General features: G+C 61.1%; 2 protein-coding genes across 4 annotated transcripts in view; one reads left to right on the top strand and one right to left on the bottom strand.

Annotated features, from left to right (window-relative positions):
* The window catches only part of KIAA0513, a 54,269-nt gene extending 43,317 nt beyond the window's left edge, over positions 1-10,952 (top strand). For 2 of the 3 annotated variants that reach the window (XM_082676446.1, XM_082676447.1), the window contains exons 5-13: positions 377-447; positions 1,595-1,799; positions 2,511-2,551; positions 2,989-3,067; positions 4,943-5,020; positions 6,188-6,217; positions 9,016-9,096; positions 9,556-9,650; positions 10,639-10,952. In XM_082676446.1, the coding sequence (XP_082532572.1) occupies positions 377-447; positions 1,595-1,799; positions 2,511-2,551; positions 2,989-3,067; positions 4,943-5,020; positions 6,188-6,217; positions 9,016-9,096; positions 9,556-9,650; positions 10,639-10,688 (730 nt within the window). In that variant the 3' untranslated portion in view covers positions 10,689-10,952. The remainder of the gene's footprint in view (positions 1-376; positions 448-1,594; positions 1,800-2,510; positions 2,552-2,988; positions 3,068-4,942; positions 5,021-6,187; positions 6,218-9,015; positions 9,097-9,555; positions 9,651-10,638) is intronic. The other variant, XM_082676448.1, reaches the window with a different exon arrangement.
* The window catches only part of CIBAR2 (CBY1 interacting BAR domain containing 2), a gene marked incomplete at both ends in the record, with an annotated part of 40,317 nt that continues 37,429 nt past the window's right edge, over positions 10,916-13,803 (bottom strand). Inside the window, 1 exon segment of the mRNA XM_082677840.1 lies at positions 10,916-11,037. Within this exon segment, the coding sequence (XP_082533966.1) occupies positions 10,916-11,037 (122 nt within the window).

Genomic DNA, 13,803 nt, shown 5'->3' on the forward strand with positions numbered 1-13,803 from the left:
GGTGGGTATCATCTAAGCCACTGCTCATTCCTGAGAAGTAGGGGCTGGACGGGGCCAACGGTTTAAGCCTGAGACCTGAGGCCTGACCTTCAGTTCCGGGTCTGCTCCTTGGGGTAGGGCCCTGGCTATTCCACCTTGAAAGTGAAGGAAGCCAGGCGGGTGGATGGTGAGCGCCTTAGTGCCCTGAATCGGACCCGCTCCCAGGCCGGGTGCCTGGACCCAGGGGAGTTCTTTCTGTGGCTTCTCCTCTGGAGTGTCTGGGGAGTGAGGTACTAGCTTAGAGGTGTCTGTGGAACATGCTGGTCTTGTCTCAGGAACGTGCAGAGAGGACCCGGTGGAAGGATCTGTTAGCCAGTCACCTCTCTTTCCATTTCAGGTGTCACCAGATGGACGACTTCGGGCCTGCAAAGAACCTCATGACCATGTGCTTCACCTACTATCACATCGGTGAGACCCGGGGTGCGGCTTACGTGGCAGGCAGACCTGTCACCTTCCAACGCCACGTCAAGTGGGGATTTCTTAAGGCAGAGCTGCGAGGCATCCAGAAAACAAAGGGAGCTGATATCAGGGCGGGAACAAGGAGGAGGGAGACCCCTAGAGCGGGAGGCGAAGAACGGTCCACAGCGTGGGTCAGGAGGCTGACGGCCCTGGCTGGGAGGACACGAGAAAGTAGACACACGGGCAGGACGCTTCAGGGTAGACGCAGGACATCGTCTCATGTTCTGGCCAAATGTGACACAGGGTCAGCTGTGGACCGGGGTGACCTGGAGCAGCCCGGGGTCTGGGGCAGGGCTCGTGGCCCTGGGGCCTCCTGGTGCATCGCAGCTGGGGGCAGCTGGGGGGCTCCCCGTGTTAAGCGCCTTGGGCTGTGACCACTGGCGCTCGTTCAGGCCGCCGTGAGGGGAGGGTTGCCGAGGGCTTGCCCGCGGGCTGCAGCTGGGTCAGGGCAGCGCAGGCACCAGTGGGCTGGCTCTTGTGGCGCGTCCCCTACCTCTGCAGCTCAACTTCATCGTCTCCTCGCCTCAGCAGCCCACCCTCTCCTTGCTGCTCTGCGCCATTGCAGCAGCTGCTCTGACGGCCTTAGCGTGGAGCCCTTTGATATGGGGCGGGACACATCGGTCCATGCACAGCCTTAGGAAGGGACATACCTCTTTTTCCCTCGCTGCCCTTCTCGCACCGTCTCCCATGTCCAGTGGCCTCCCTGTTTCAGGACCAGCCCAGGTGCCAGCCAGGCCGTCTGGAATCCGCACGGCCCCTCCCTCCACAAGGAGAGACTCTTGTGTCTTCCTCCATCACTTTGCACGTTACACTTTCCCTGTGTGCGCTGCTCCCCTGCCCTCTGGACTTGCTGCTTCTTTGGGGCTGGATCCCTGCCTGTTTCCTCTGCAGCCCCTGGTGGCACCTGGCTGACTTGTCCACACTAGGTCCTCAGCGACCGCCCGAGAGGGCAGGGGCCCCGGCCCTCCGTGTGCCCACGGGCCTCCTGAGCCTCTTGCTTCCCACCGCCGCCATGTCTGGCCATGGCGGAGGGAGGTGGCCCCGGCCTCCGTGGTTCCATTTGGCTCTCATCCCTGCTCTCTCCCCCTGTCTCCAGGTAAACCACACCTGCTCCCCTCCGAGTTCAAGGAGAAGCCGGCCGGGAGCATCGACTCCTACTTGAAGTCGGCCAATAGCTGGTTAGCGGAGAAGAAGGACATCGCCGAGCGGCTTCTGAAGAACACGTCGGCCAAGACGGAGAACGTCAAGGGCTTCTTCGGGCTGGAGACCAAGCCCAAGGGGCCCCTGGCCAGGAGAAGCGAGTGAGTATCGCCTGCGTGCGTCCCTCCCCGACCGTGGGTGTGACAAGGAGGCCACCCTGGCCCAGTGTCGGGAGCATCTCTGCGCCCTCGGCCGTCACTGGGGCCTGAGAGCTGCTCCCGGGGGGCAGCTGCCTCCCCACCCTCCAGTTTTCTGGGGCTTCCAAACGCTGTTCCATTTGCTGACGTGCTGGGATGCTCCCCGTGGGCCCGTGTTTCTAGGGCTGGAGAGGAGCGTGCGGAAATTGTCGGTAGGCAGGAGGGGAGTTACACCCCCCTCCCTGCACCCCGCCTCCCGCTGCCTTGAGAGAAACCGCGTTCCCCAGGGCAGCGGTGTTCCCATAGCTACTCGGGGACCCGCGGGGGGCGGGGCCGCTTCGGAGCAGTGCAGGGACCGAGACTTCCACAAAGCAGGGGCGCCCTGTGGTCCCCGCCGTCCCCTCCGACGGCTCGGTTACAACCAGCCCACTTGGCTTTATTCCTCCTTTGGTCTGGACAGTCTTGGATTCAGAGAAAATGGCACAGAGGAGCCTGAACAGCACATCTCAGGCACTAAAAGGCTGGCAGGTGGTACAAGTGGCGTTGATTTCGTAAACGTGTTTGCAGAGAAGACCACCTTCGGTTTACACATTGGTTATGAGGCATCATCCCGTTTCAGCAACGTAACAGGGTTCTTTGGGTCGTTTTGTCACTGCTATGGTTTCTCTCCCCAAGGGAGAAAGAAGGCAAGTCCCAGGAGAAGCCACGGAAGACGGGTGAGTGCCTGCCCGTGCTCGCGGGGCCGGGCGGTGCCGCAGCAGCGCCACGGGGTCTCAGTCCGGCCCACGGGGAGCCGCAGGTCCCTGGACGCCTGGGGCTCCAGCTCCCCCGTAGCAGGGGACGCTGTCCTACTGCGCTCTGCTCTGGTCTCTAACTGCTTCCTGAATTTCCACGGAAAACCTGCCTCTCTGGGGATCAACTCCTCCTCCCAGGGGACTCAAGGAAAGTATCCCCAGTGGTGGGGGAGCTGTTCCCGGGACCCTCCCTGGGGAGGAGTCCTCAGGGCCAGGCCTGAGAGCCGCAGGGCAGGTGCCATGGAGTTTCCGCTTATGTTTGTGTGACCTGTGGGATGATGCGGGGCCTGCTGGGAGGGTCGCTGGAGTCGGGGCGGGGCGGGGGTCTGCCTCGCTCAGTCTCCCTCCCCCTCCCGCAGTGACTGTGTGCAGCCCAGAGGAGGAGAGGAAGGGGGAGAAGATCTACCTGTACACACACCTGAAGCAGCAGCCCATCTGGTAAGGCCACCCTCGACGTTTGTCACCAGCACCCGTGTCTCCATCAGAAGTGAAGGCCAGGGCTTCCCTGGTGGCGCAGTGGTTGAGAGTCCACCTGCCGATGCAGGGGACGCGGGTTCGTGCCCCGGTCTGGGAAGATCCCACATGCCGCGGAGCGGCTGGGCCCGTGAGCCGTGGCCGCTGAGCCTGCGCGTCTGGAGCCTGTGCTCCGCAACAGGAGAGGCCGCAACAGTGAGAGGCCCGCGTACCACAAAACAAACAAATAAACAAAAGAAGTGAAGGCCACTCACGCCCCCTAGGAGAACCAAAGGAGAAAAGATGGGCGAGGATGCAGGGAAATTGGAAACTCGTACACGGCTGGTGGGCTTGTCCCACGCAGCAGCCACTGCGGAGAGTGGTCGGGCAGCAGTTAAACAGAATTTTAGCCCATGACCCCGGCAGTTTTACTCCTGGGTAGATACTGAAAAGAGTTGAAAACAGGTACTCAAGCAAAAACCTGTGCACGTATGTTCATGACAGTGTCATTCGTAAGAGCCCAAAGGTGGGTACATGAAATGTGGGCTGTCACTCAGCCACGTAAAGGAATGAGGCACCCACCCCTGCCACGACATGGGTGGACCTGGAAAACGTTCTGCCACGTGACCCAGGCCAGACACAAAAGACCACGTAGCGTATGTACACAAAATGTCCAGGAGGCAAAGCCCTGGAGACAGAGCAGATTGGTGGTTGCCAGGGGCTGGGGGAAGCTGGGAGTGCGGTGATGAAAATGTCCCGGAAATGGATAGTGGCAATGGTTGCACAATTCTGTGAATATACTAAAACCCACTGAACTGTGTCCTTGAAAAGTGTGCATTTTACGGTATGTGACTTATACCCTAGTACAGCTGTTCTGTGTGTGTCAATAATGTACACACGTGACGGCCGTGGTTGCAGTGGGAGACCAGTGGTCAGGGGACATCTCGCCCTCTGTCTTTCTCTGAGGACGCTCTGGTCCCTCTGAAGCCTCTCCGTCGGTGGCTTTTATTTCCTCACACGTAGGCGGTGTAGTAGCCCCTGGAACCCCAAGGGTGTCAGACGTGCCCCTCCCACGAGGATCACAGTCTAGCTGCGGTGGGAGAACCTGGGGCGGCAGAATGGGGCGCGTGAGGCACGCGGCCGGCCAGGGCTGGGCTGCAGCTGTCCCGAAGCCTCCGCGAGGAGAGCCCACCCTGCAGGGCCAGCCTCGGGGGGAAGCAGGGAGAGGGAGCCCGGCAGCCCCGGTCCCACCGTCTGACGTAGCTTGGGCCCCTCTAGGCTCCGCTGCTGTCTTATCTGCAACAGGGCTCAGCCCCACTTTTCTGTACAGAGCCGGGTGGTAAGTGTTTTAGGCTTGACAGGCAACCACTGCCCTCCGCTGCTGTGGTGCCAGAGCCGCCGTGGACAGGGTGTAAGTGGGGGTGTGGCTGTGATCCCATAAGCTTGATTCACACAGACGGAGAGCCCGCTGGACTCAGCCCACGTGCCGTAGATCTGCTGACCCCGATCCCTGGGAAGCGTGCCTCTTCCTCGTGTGTCGCTATAAATACGTTTGCCCTCTGCACGTGGCCTGTCCCTGCCGGGGCTCCCTGCCGGGGTCCCATTCATGTTACTAGGCCGTGTTCTAGAGAAACAGGCCTCCTCAAAGCCTCTGCTTCCTGTTGGGAGCTCAGCCGGAGGCAGAGAAGGGGAGATGGCCTTTGCCCACATCCCGCTGGTGGCGGCTTCCCCTTTGACCCCACGAGTCCAGGCCGAGTCCTGGGAGAGACGCACGGATGCCCTCAGGACACGTTGCCAGGTGGTGGGGGGGAAACCAGCTCCATTGAGGATAAAGGCACGTGGGCCTTGTCTGTCTTGCAGGCACACGCTGAGGTTCTGGAACGCGGCCTTTTTCGACGCTGTCCACTGTGAGAGGAGAAAGCGGTCTCCCACCACCAGGTAGGAGCCAAGTCCAGGCCCGCTTTGCCCCAGGGAAGAGGACCAGGGCGAGGCTTTATTGTCCCGTTCCTGAAGAGGAAAGCAGGAGGACAGAACGGCTGAGTCGACGCGTCTGTTTCTTCCTCAACCCCTGGCGGCCCCGGTGCCCCGCAAGCTGCCTGAAGGGTCCCGGGCACACCGCTTCCTGGGTGGGGGGGCCAGCTTGCATGAGCGCTTCCTGCCCCGGGGCTCCGGCATGACTCGGCCTGACCCTCCTAAGAAATGCAGACTCCCACTGAGTGAAGCCCACAGGGCCCCCCTCGGACCCCCTCTGCCTGTCTCTGTGAGACTCCAGACTCCCGAGCTGAGACCGCTGCCGCGGGACCCTGGGTGCTGGGCTCACGTCTGGGAAGGGCAGTTGCTACTGTCAACCTACTCCTCTGGGCTGCAGCTTCCCCGAGGGCAGTCTTGCCGCTTCGGAAGACTCCCTTTGTAAAGAGGTTCACTGAGCACTGGGCAGCGGCGAGGGCTGGGCACGGTGCTCAGCTCTCTCTGGCCACGGCGGCGAGCTAAGGCTGGTGCCTGCTGTGTGCAGCAGCGGGGCGGGGAAGGGGCAGCGGCCTCCCAGGCCTGGGTCACCTCGTGGGCCCCTCCAGTCATGGGACTTTGAAGTCTGAGTCTCTCCTCATTGATGAAATTGAATCCCCGCCTTCTTTGACCCTGGGGAGACCCCTTAACCTTTCTCCCGGCAGGAGAGAGGGCAGGTGCCTGCTGGTTAAGGCTTTAGTCCACGAGCACTTGGGGGATCTTAAGTGAAATCTTTTTTGGGGGGGAAGTAAACCCTATCGGGATGACCTGCCTCGTACCCCACGGCGGCCTGCTGTGGCTGTGTGCCCCAGGAAGGCAGGGGAGCACGTGGAGAGGAAGCGATGCTGGAATTCCTAAGGATTCTAGAGAGAGAGTTCTCCGCCCTTCTGGGAGTCGCAGATGCAGGAAGTGCCTGTAGGCGAGGGGGATCCTCGTGTTGCTTTGCTCTCAGACTCCTGGGCCACTGCCCCCCGGAACCCCGTCTCCATATCCGTCTCCGCTGTGATAACCCTCCTTCCACGCTTTGCTCTCTTTTCCATCCACATATCTTGCATGACTTTGACGTGTTCCTCTGTTTACCTGTTTCTGCTGCCGCTCCAGAGGGGATGCTGGAGAGGAGGAGAAGAAGAGGTGTGTGTCCACGTGACTGTCCATGGACAGTGCGGGGGCCCTTCGGGGCCGCTGGGTCGGAGGGGAGGGGGGTGTGACCAGACGTGGGTGTGACTCGCGGCCGGCGGGCCCAGCGCTGGGACAGGCTGGCGACAGACAGTGGGGAGCTCGCCGGGCATAGAGACCCCGAAATGGTCAGGAGACAGACACGGCCCCCGAGAGCCCCACGAGGCCCAGTGCGCATCCCGAGAGGAGAGGGCAGTGAGGTCCAGGAGGTCAGCTCCGACCTGGAGCGAGTCCAGCCTCCATGGGCCACTCTGGCCCTCCCAGCGGACCCTGAAACCACACCCTTGGGTTCCCTTGTTGTCCGCTCGGTCATTGATCCGGGCTCAGGAGCTGCAGGTCGGGCCAGAGGACCTGTCCCTGCAGTCGTGCCTAGGGGCCTGCGGGCTCTGGCAGACCCTCGCCCACTCTGACAGGTCTGGGGGGTCCCGGAGGAAGGACAGCTGCTTCCTTCCCCCGGCCACTGTGTGATGTGAGGCCTGTGTGTGTGAGGGGGTCCCCTGAAGACAAAGGTCTAGAACAGGCTATTTCCTGCGAGCCCACGGTGGGGTCTGACTGCAATTGTTTGAACTTGATATGTGCTCGATATCTTGGTTAAGATATTTTTAGAGTGAAAGGCCTGCCTATTCAAAATATAGTTTCTGATTCAGTGCTTGTTTTTAATTTGGTGGAAATTTCCCAAAGCATGCTTCCTTTAATCAGTGATGTATTTTTAGTGCTTATTGTTTTATGAGAAATCTTGTTTTTTTTAACGCAGCCTTATTATGGCTTTAAAAGGAGCATTTGGGCACGGCAGCTACCTCCATTCCTAAAAAGCCCCCAAGTTCCCACAGACTCTCTGGGGGGCGGGGGTGTGTGTGTAATTAACCAGCCTTCCTGGAGCAAGGCTTCCCAGCACCACAGCCGAGGCCCGACAGGGCTGGAGCATCATGACCTCTGAGCCCCACGAGGGGAAGTGAGCCTCTGGGCCTCACAGGCCTCCTCACCCAGAGCAGATGTGGTCTGGCCATGCACATCCCAGATCTGACCCCCAGGACACCCCGAGATTGGGGGCCGGGGGTTGGCTCTGGGTCCTTGGGCAACCTTGTGCCTCCAGCATGATTCCTCTTTGGCAGACTCTGCCGGCAGCACCATCAGCACCCTCTCTGTTCTCAGAGGCAGAAATGTCCCCGTTTCAGGAGGCTTCCTCTTCTGTAAGCTGCTGGACACATCCGAATTCCCACTGTGGCAATGTAGACACACGATCTGCCCTCCTGGGGTATTAGACCTCGACCAGTATTGGGTGCTGAACTCAATTTTAAGGAATTGATTTGTTGGTAGGCATCCCCTGATCCCAAATGACCTTCTACCTATTTCTTCAGAGATCAGATAAAATGTCCCAACTCTAGTCCTCGCCACAGCAAAAGGACTGACCTCCTCATCTGGGTCAGGGCTGCTGTGCTGCACGCCTGCGAGGGAGCCACTTCCACATGGTCTGGGGTTGTGCAGTGCACAACCTGTGCAACAGTACCCAGCGAGCCTGGTGGTGGTGTGGGAGTTTATGTGGCTGGACGATTCTAAGGGTGACCACTCAGGGAAAAAGGATGGGAAGGAACATGGCATGGGATTAGCATAGTGCCTGGAAGCACATTCCAGGTGTCTTCGTGGGTGTCCTGTCAGCATGAGGAGACTGGGAGACTGACAGTGCCGCCTCTGTTGCGCCCTGGTGTCCCATGGCTCCCGCTCAGCTGCAGCGGCACCAGTAGCCTCCCTGGGCTGGGAGGGGAGAGAGGAGTTAAGAGTCGATGTTGTTGGTTCTGTTCCTCTTCTTTCAGCTTCTCCATCGCCCTGACCCCTCACCCCCTCATACTGCCTCTTCTCTCCCTTTTCTTCTGTCTTTTTCCTCTCAGCCCTGTTTTAGTCAGACTCCTTGTCCAGAGTGTAATTTTTAAGGGGAAATAGGCATCTGCTCACTTCTCAGGTGGCCACGCGGCTCCCATGCCCCGGGGGGTGGAGGTGGAGTGGTGCAGTGGCTGACGGTCCTGGGCCCCTGGGGACAAGGGTGCTTGGCCGTAAGGGGAGGGGCTGACGCCCTGCAGGATGGGGCGGCGTTCGCTCTCAGTCAGGGACACCGAGCTCAAAAAGAGCTCAAAAGCGCACTTCCCTGCCCGAACCCTGAGCCCCGCGCTGCTTCACGGAGAGCACGTGGAGCCTCACGGGCCGTGGTCCCTCCTCGTTGGGTTCCCGGCTTCGCTGAGAGGCTCTGTGCCGTCTTCTCCGTGCTCACGGGCCCGTCCCCGCGCCCTACGAGGCAGCCTGGGAGCACAGTGAACGGCAGAGGCGGGCCGGCCTGATGGGCCGCGTGTGGTCAGAGGCCGCAGACGCTCGCTGGGCTCCTGACCCCTGCTCCGCCGGCTTCTCGGCACGCCTCCCCACCGGTGACACGGGCCTCGGCCTCCGTGTCCTTGAACCTTAGAGAAGGATGTGGGGGCAGCGTTCTCGTCTCCCGGAGAATGTTCCGGGCAGCCGCTCAGCGCACATTGTCTCTGGGTCCTGAGCCTTGTCTCCGCCAGGAGAAGGTGATGAGTGTGGGTCTCGGGCCCCCAGGCAGAGGGGCAGCCTTCGGTCAGGCTTCCTAGAAGCAGCGCCAGCAGCTCTTCGGCAGAGGTGTCCCCTCTCTGTCAGGGAGGCCAGCACCTGTGGGTCAGAGCAGGAGGGGGCCAAGCGGCGGGGATGTGGGCTCTGAAGCCCCTCCGCTGCCCCTCCTGTGCTTGCAGAGAGAGGTGGTGCCACATGACCCAGGAGGAGCGGGACGACAGCCTACGGTTCAACGAGAACATCACCTTCGGGCAGCTGGGGTGAGCGCCAGGGCCGGCCTGCCACCCGCCCCCCCCCCGCCCCCCCCGCCCCCCCCGCCCCGCCCTATGACCCGGACGGGGCCACGCCCACTCCGGGTCACCTAGGAGATGAGCAAGCAGGGCGGTGTGAGGAGGGACCGCCGGGTGAGACGCTCCTACCCGGGGGCTCTGCTGGGGGAGCGCCACCCTTATGACGTCACACATCCCCGACTCAGTGTCACGACCACTGTGCGTTCTTAAATGGCTCAGAAGCACACGATTCGCTCCACTTGGCCTTGACTCCGGTTCCTAATTAGTCCGCCCCTAACACGGTTTCATGGTGAGCAGGGCTGGCCGATGAGGCGATTTGGTTTTACATCTTTCTATCGATTCCCCGGCCCGGTGGGTTGCATGTCGGGCCCCGGCTCCCTTCCCCTCGGGAGGCGGGAGGGCTGCCAGCTCACAGCCGTGTCCCCCCAGCACGTTCACGCACAACATGCTGGCATTCGGGCTGAACAAGAAGCTGTGCAACGACTTTCTGAAGAAGCAGGCGGTGATTGGCAACCTGGATGAGGGTGAGTGGCGGCAGGGCCGGGGTTTTGGGGGCGAGTGCGCTGCGTGCTGGAATCCCCACCCGGCTCAGAGGACTGTCCCTGCTGTAATTACCCACGGGACATTAAACGTTCCTGTCGGCCTGCATGCGCGGGACACTCTTCCTTCCCCTTGGAGACCCAGTTCTGCTAGGTAGGGCTTGCCCACGTGGGGCAGGATGGTGCGGGGCCCACCAGGTCAGTGCTTACAGACAGGGCCCAGGAAAAGATATAACTTGGTGCTCAGACTCTGACCTTGAAAATGGGCAGACTCTGGCGCTGAGTTGCCCCTCCGTCTAAATGGCCACCACATGGCCTGTCTTCGTTGCTTGAATGACACGTGGCCGCAGGTCCCGGGGGAGCGGCGGGGGTCTTGAGGTCTTTCCGGCATCTCTGGCTTCTGTAACGGGAGGGGACACGTTGCTGATGTCAGCTTCCCTGATCGACAGCTGGCCTTTAGGCGTCATCCCACGTGCTACAAGATGCTTCCTGCGTGTCCCCTGAAAACTCTTCCACTTAGACATAGATTTGTACAGATCGATATTGTTTACAAATAAAACTCCATCCTGGACCGAGTTAAAGAGGGCCAAGTACGGGTGGCCTCAGGCGGTGCCCCCGGAAAATCTCAAAGTGCTGTCACCAGCCCCACCACTCGTCACAGGGCAGGAACACTGTGCCCTCCACCACGTGACCCCTGCATGGCCTCCAGGACCCACGCCCGGCTCCGGTGACAGGGTTCATCTGCCCACACCAGGCTTCCTGGGGGCCTGCGGGGCTGCCCTGTGGCGCGTCGTTGCCACGGGAAGATGCATCCCGGCTCCACGGAGCCCACTGCCAGGCCGAGGGCACTCCTTCAGAAGCCCACACTCGCCATGCCCGGGAGGGCCTGCTTTGTCATCACCCCGAATGAGAAGGACCTGCCCGTCCGTGTCGCCGTCTCTCTCACGAGGAATAACGTTGTTCTCTCTTCCAGAGCAGTACAAGCTGCTGAGTGACCACATCGAGCAGATGGCCGCCGAGTAGGCCTCGGCAGTTGGCCCGAGGCTCCCCCAGGAGGACTGTGGGTGCGCGCCTCCCTCCCGGGCCCACGGCTGGCTGTCACCCCCCCGCCCCCGCATGACATTGGCAGCACCCAGAGGCGCCCCCCACCGCCCTAGAACTAGCGGCTAGAAGAATCTGGTTGCCCGTTTTCCCTGCCTCCCCTCTGCCTGTGTCTGCTCCCCCACCTGCGTGCCAAAGTGTCTCTGGGATTACACAGCTAACACCGAGGTGACTTTCCATATCCCCGAGTGGCAGACCTGCGACGTGGGACCGAGGGGGCGCAGGAGGGAGGATGCTGGGTCCACGATGGGCCGGTGTCCATCGTAGCCTCCTGCGGGAGAGGCTGGGGTGCACATGGGAGGGTAGGGAAGGGCAGCTGTGGGGTGGCACACGCCAGTGACACAGGGCAGTCAGGAGTGATGATTGGGGGCCCCCCGGCAGGGTGGGATGGGGTTCCTCCCACAGTGGGGTTCCTGCGGAGCGGGGACCAAGCAGAGGGGGCGGGGGCCTCTGAGTGTCGGTCCACGGCTGGTGCTGGCTCTTTTCCGGGTCCCCTCTCCGTGCAGCAGGGACGGGAGTCCCAGGAAGCTCCAGGAGGAGAGGGAGACCCCCTATTCCAGGACGGGAGAGAGACCGGGGCAGAGGACGTGCCTTCCCGGCTGCAGAAGGCCCGGCCACGGTCAGGGGTGTGGGCGCCGGGAGACGGCACGGCTCCGAGTGGCTGTGTTGGACCCACGTAGCACTCAGGTGTCTGTGTCAGGCTGTCTGAGATGTCCCCGCGCAGCCGACAGCTTCCTTCTGGAGTGGAGACGCTTCCGCCCCTTGCTCCCTGGGAGTAGCTCGGGGCCACCAGCCCCGTGACAAGCACAGACAAGAGAAGCTTCTTCAGTGGCTTCAGGACAACCGCCCTTTCTGAAAGCAGACAGTGCTGCCCTTTATTTCAAAACAGACAAAAGAATCTGTGTCAGCGTTACAGGCACCGTGGCAGAGGCCGCTTGTGGCGGTGACTGTGTGAGGCGGGGTAGCGGGGCTTCGGAGGGTCGGGCCCTCCACCCCGGCCGCCTGGGGAAGCCTGTACCTTCCGCCACCCGAGCCCCTGGACCACTTTCCTGCGGACTCTGCGGACACCCCCTCGCCGTCTCAGGTGCCGGGAGCCGGGGCTCTTCCCCCCAGGTTTGTACCAGGCACAGCTGACCAGCCCAAGGGACTGCAGTCTGGCCAGCAGGCCTCCAGCCTGCCAGCAGCTTCCCTGGCGAGCCCGGTTCCCCCGCCCCAGCCCCAGCTCTTGGGCGCTGACAACGAGGCCAGCGGGGCTCCGTCCTTCCCGCCTTGGTCCTTCGTCCCGTGTCCCCGCTGCACCTCCTCCAGCATGACAAGCACACGCCAGATACCCAGCCCTCCGGCCCTCCAAGTTTCCCCTCGTGGGGGATGCCTCCCTGGAATGTTCCAGAGCAGAGCGTGCGTTGGTTGAGCCGAGGAACGCACATCCGGGTGATCGTAAGAGAGATGACAGGAAACACGGCAGGACCCGAGTGCGCCGGCGTGAGCTGCTCCTCCAGGAGACCTGGGGGGCTGGGGCTTCAGAAACCCTGCTGTTTTCGCAATGGCGTGTGCGTGCACGCACACGTGTGTGCGTGTGTGTGTGTGTGTGTGGTGGCAGCCTCTCTGGCCGTGTCACTAAACAAAGCACAGCTGTGTCGCCAGTTTGCCTGTCCTGTGCGGGGCGGGTCACACGGGCCGGAGCGCCTCCACCCGATGCTGGGCCCAGTGATAGGACGGGTCTCTATGGAACGCGTTTCAGAGAAATCACATCCAGCTGACGGGTGTGCGGGCCCCTCCTCCAGCGCCTCCTGAAGATGACGCAGCCCCTCCTGAGACGTTCAGCTACGACCCCCGCGTGTGCTGTGCTCCCCCCACCCCCCACAGGAGCCGGGCCACGTGCCCTCTCAGGGCTCTCCCCCTGTGGCCGCGTGTCGTTGGCTTTCTCAGTGGTTAGTTGAAAGGCATTAAGATTTTATTCTAAAGGTGCCCAAAAGACTTATCCTTGTACATAGAAGATTTTTGTACGGACGTTCGATCCAGTCTGATTTCTGGAGGGAGACAGTAGGTTCTGGGTCTTCCCAGGGGTGCTGGGGAGCTGGCGGCTCTCTCCCCGCAGGGTGGGGCGGGAGGGCCCGTGCAGCCTTGGAAGGAAAAATGCAGCTTTGACTTCTTGGGGCTTTTCCAGGCACTTTAACTTCAAGATGATCTTGAGACCTTTTTTTTTTCCCATACAGGCCTCTTGAAGTAGCAGTTGAAGGTAGAAGGAAGGGTTGCTTTGGGTTTTTTCCTCTCCCCTGGTTTGTGTAAATCTAGCTCCTAAGAGTGGAGTCTGACCCCAGAAGTGCTGCCTGTTGCTTTCAGCCCTACGAGGGGACACTGCCGGAGACCGTGGGCCTCGTGGAGTGACCAGTGTCGGGGTGGCTCTGAGGCTGTCCTGCTGTGTCCTGGTGGCGTCTGCCTTTGGCTGAGCATTTCACCTCGGAGTGTCTGACCACTGTCACCCGGAGGACGCACGGCGTGCCTAGCAGGAGCCGGCAGCCTGCCTCGCTGACATTTCCTCTCTCTGTGGCACGATCTTTCCTCCGAGGCCCGCTCCGAGCAGACAGACACAGGGCGGGCTCTCAGGTCCCAGGGCGGAGAAGTCTCACCCCGCCGTACACACAGGAGGCTCTGGAGAAAGAGCTCTGGTGGCCTTCCCTGTAAACTCAGGACCCTTAGACTCGGGGCAGGAAGCGTCGGGTCATATCCACGAGGAGAGTTTCCAGTCCCAGTAGGTTCAGGGTCCCAAGCCAGGAGCTTCGAAGGCCTGCGTTAGCAATGGCATTTCAGTCTCCTGCTGTCTGCCCTTCAGGGCGATGTGAATCGTAAGGAGCCAAAAACAGCTAATTCTCCCAAGTAAAAAGTACCCTGCTTTGGAAATAGGATGGTGTCGAGATGTGCTTTGTACGTCTTCAGGCTTTGTTGCAGTTTTAGCAATATTGTTAGATGTTTAAGAGGGGCTGTGCTAGGATTCAGATTATATCTACCGTGTGCGCGCGTTTAATCGAAGGCAGGA

Source organism: Grampus griseus (genome assembly GCF_964374135.1).
Source record: "Grampus griseus genome assembly, chromosome: 19".
In the NCBI taxonomy this organism is placed as follows: Eukaryota; Metazoa; Chordata; class Mammalia; order Artiodactyla; family Delphinidae; genus Grampus; species Grampus griseus.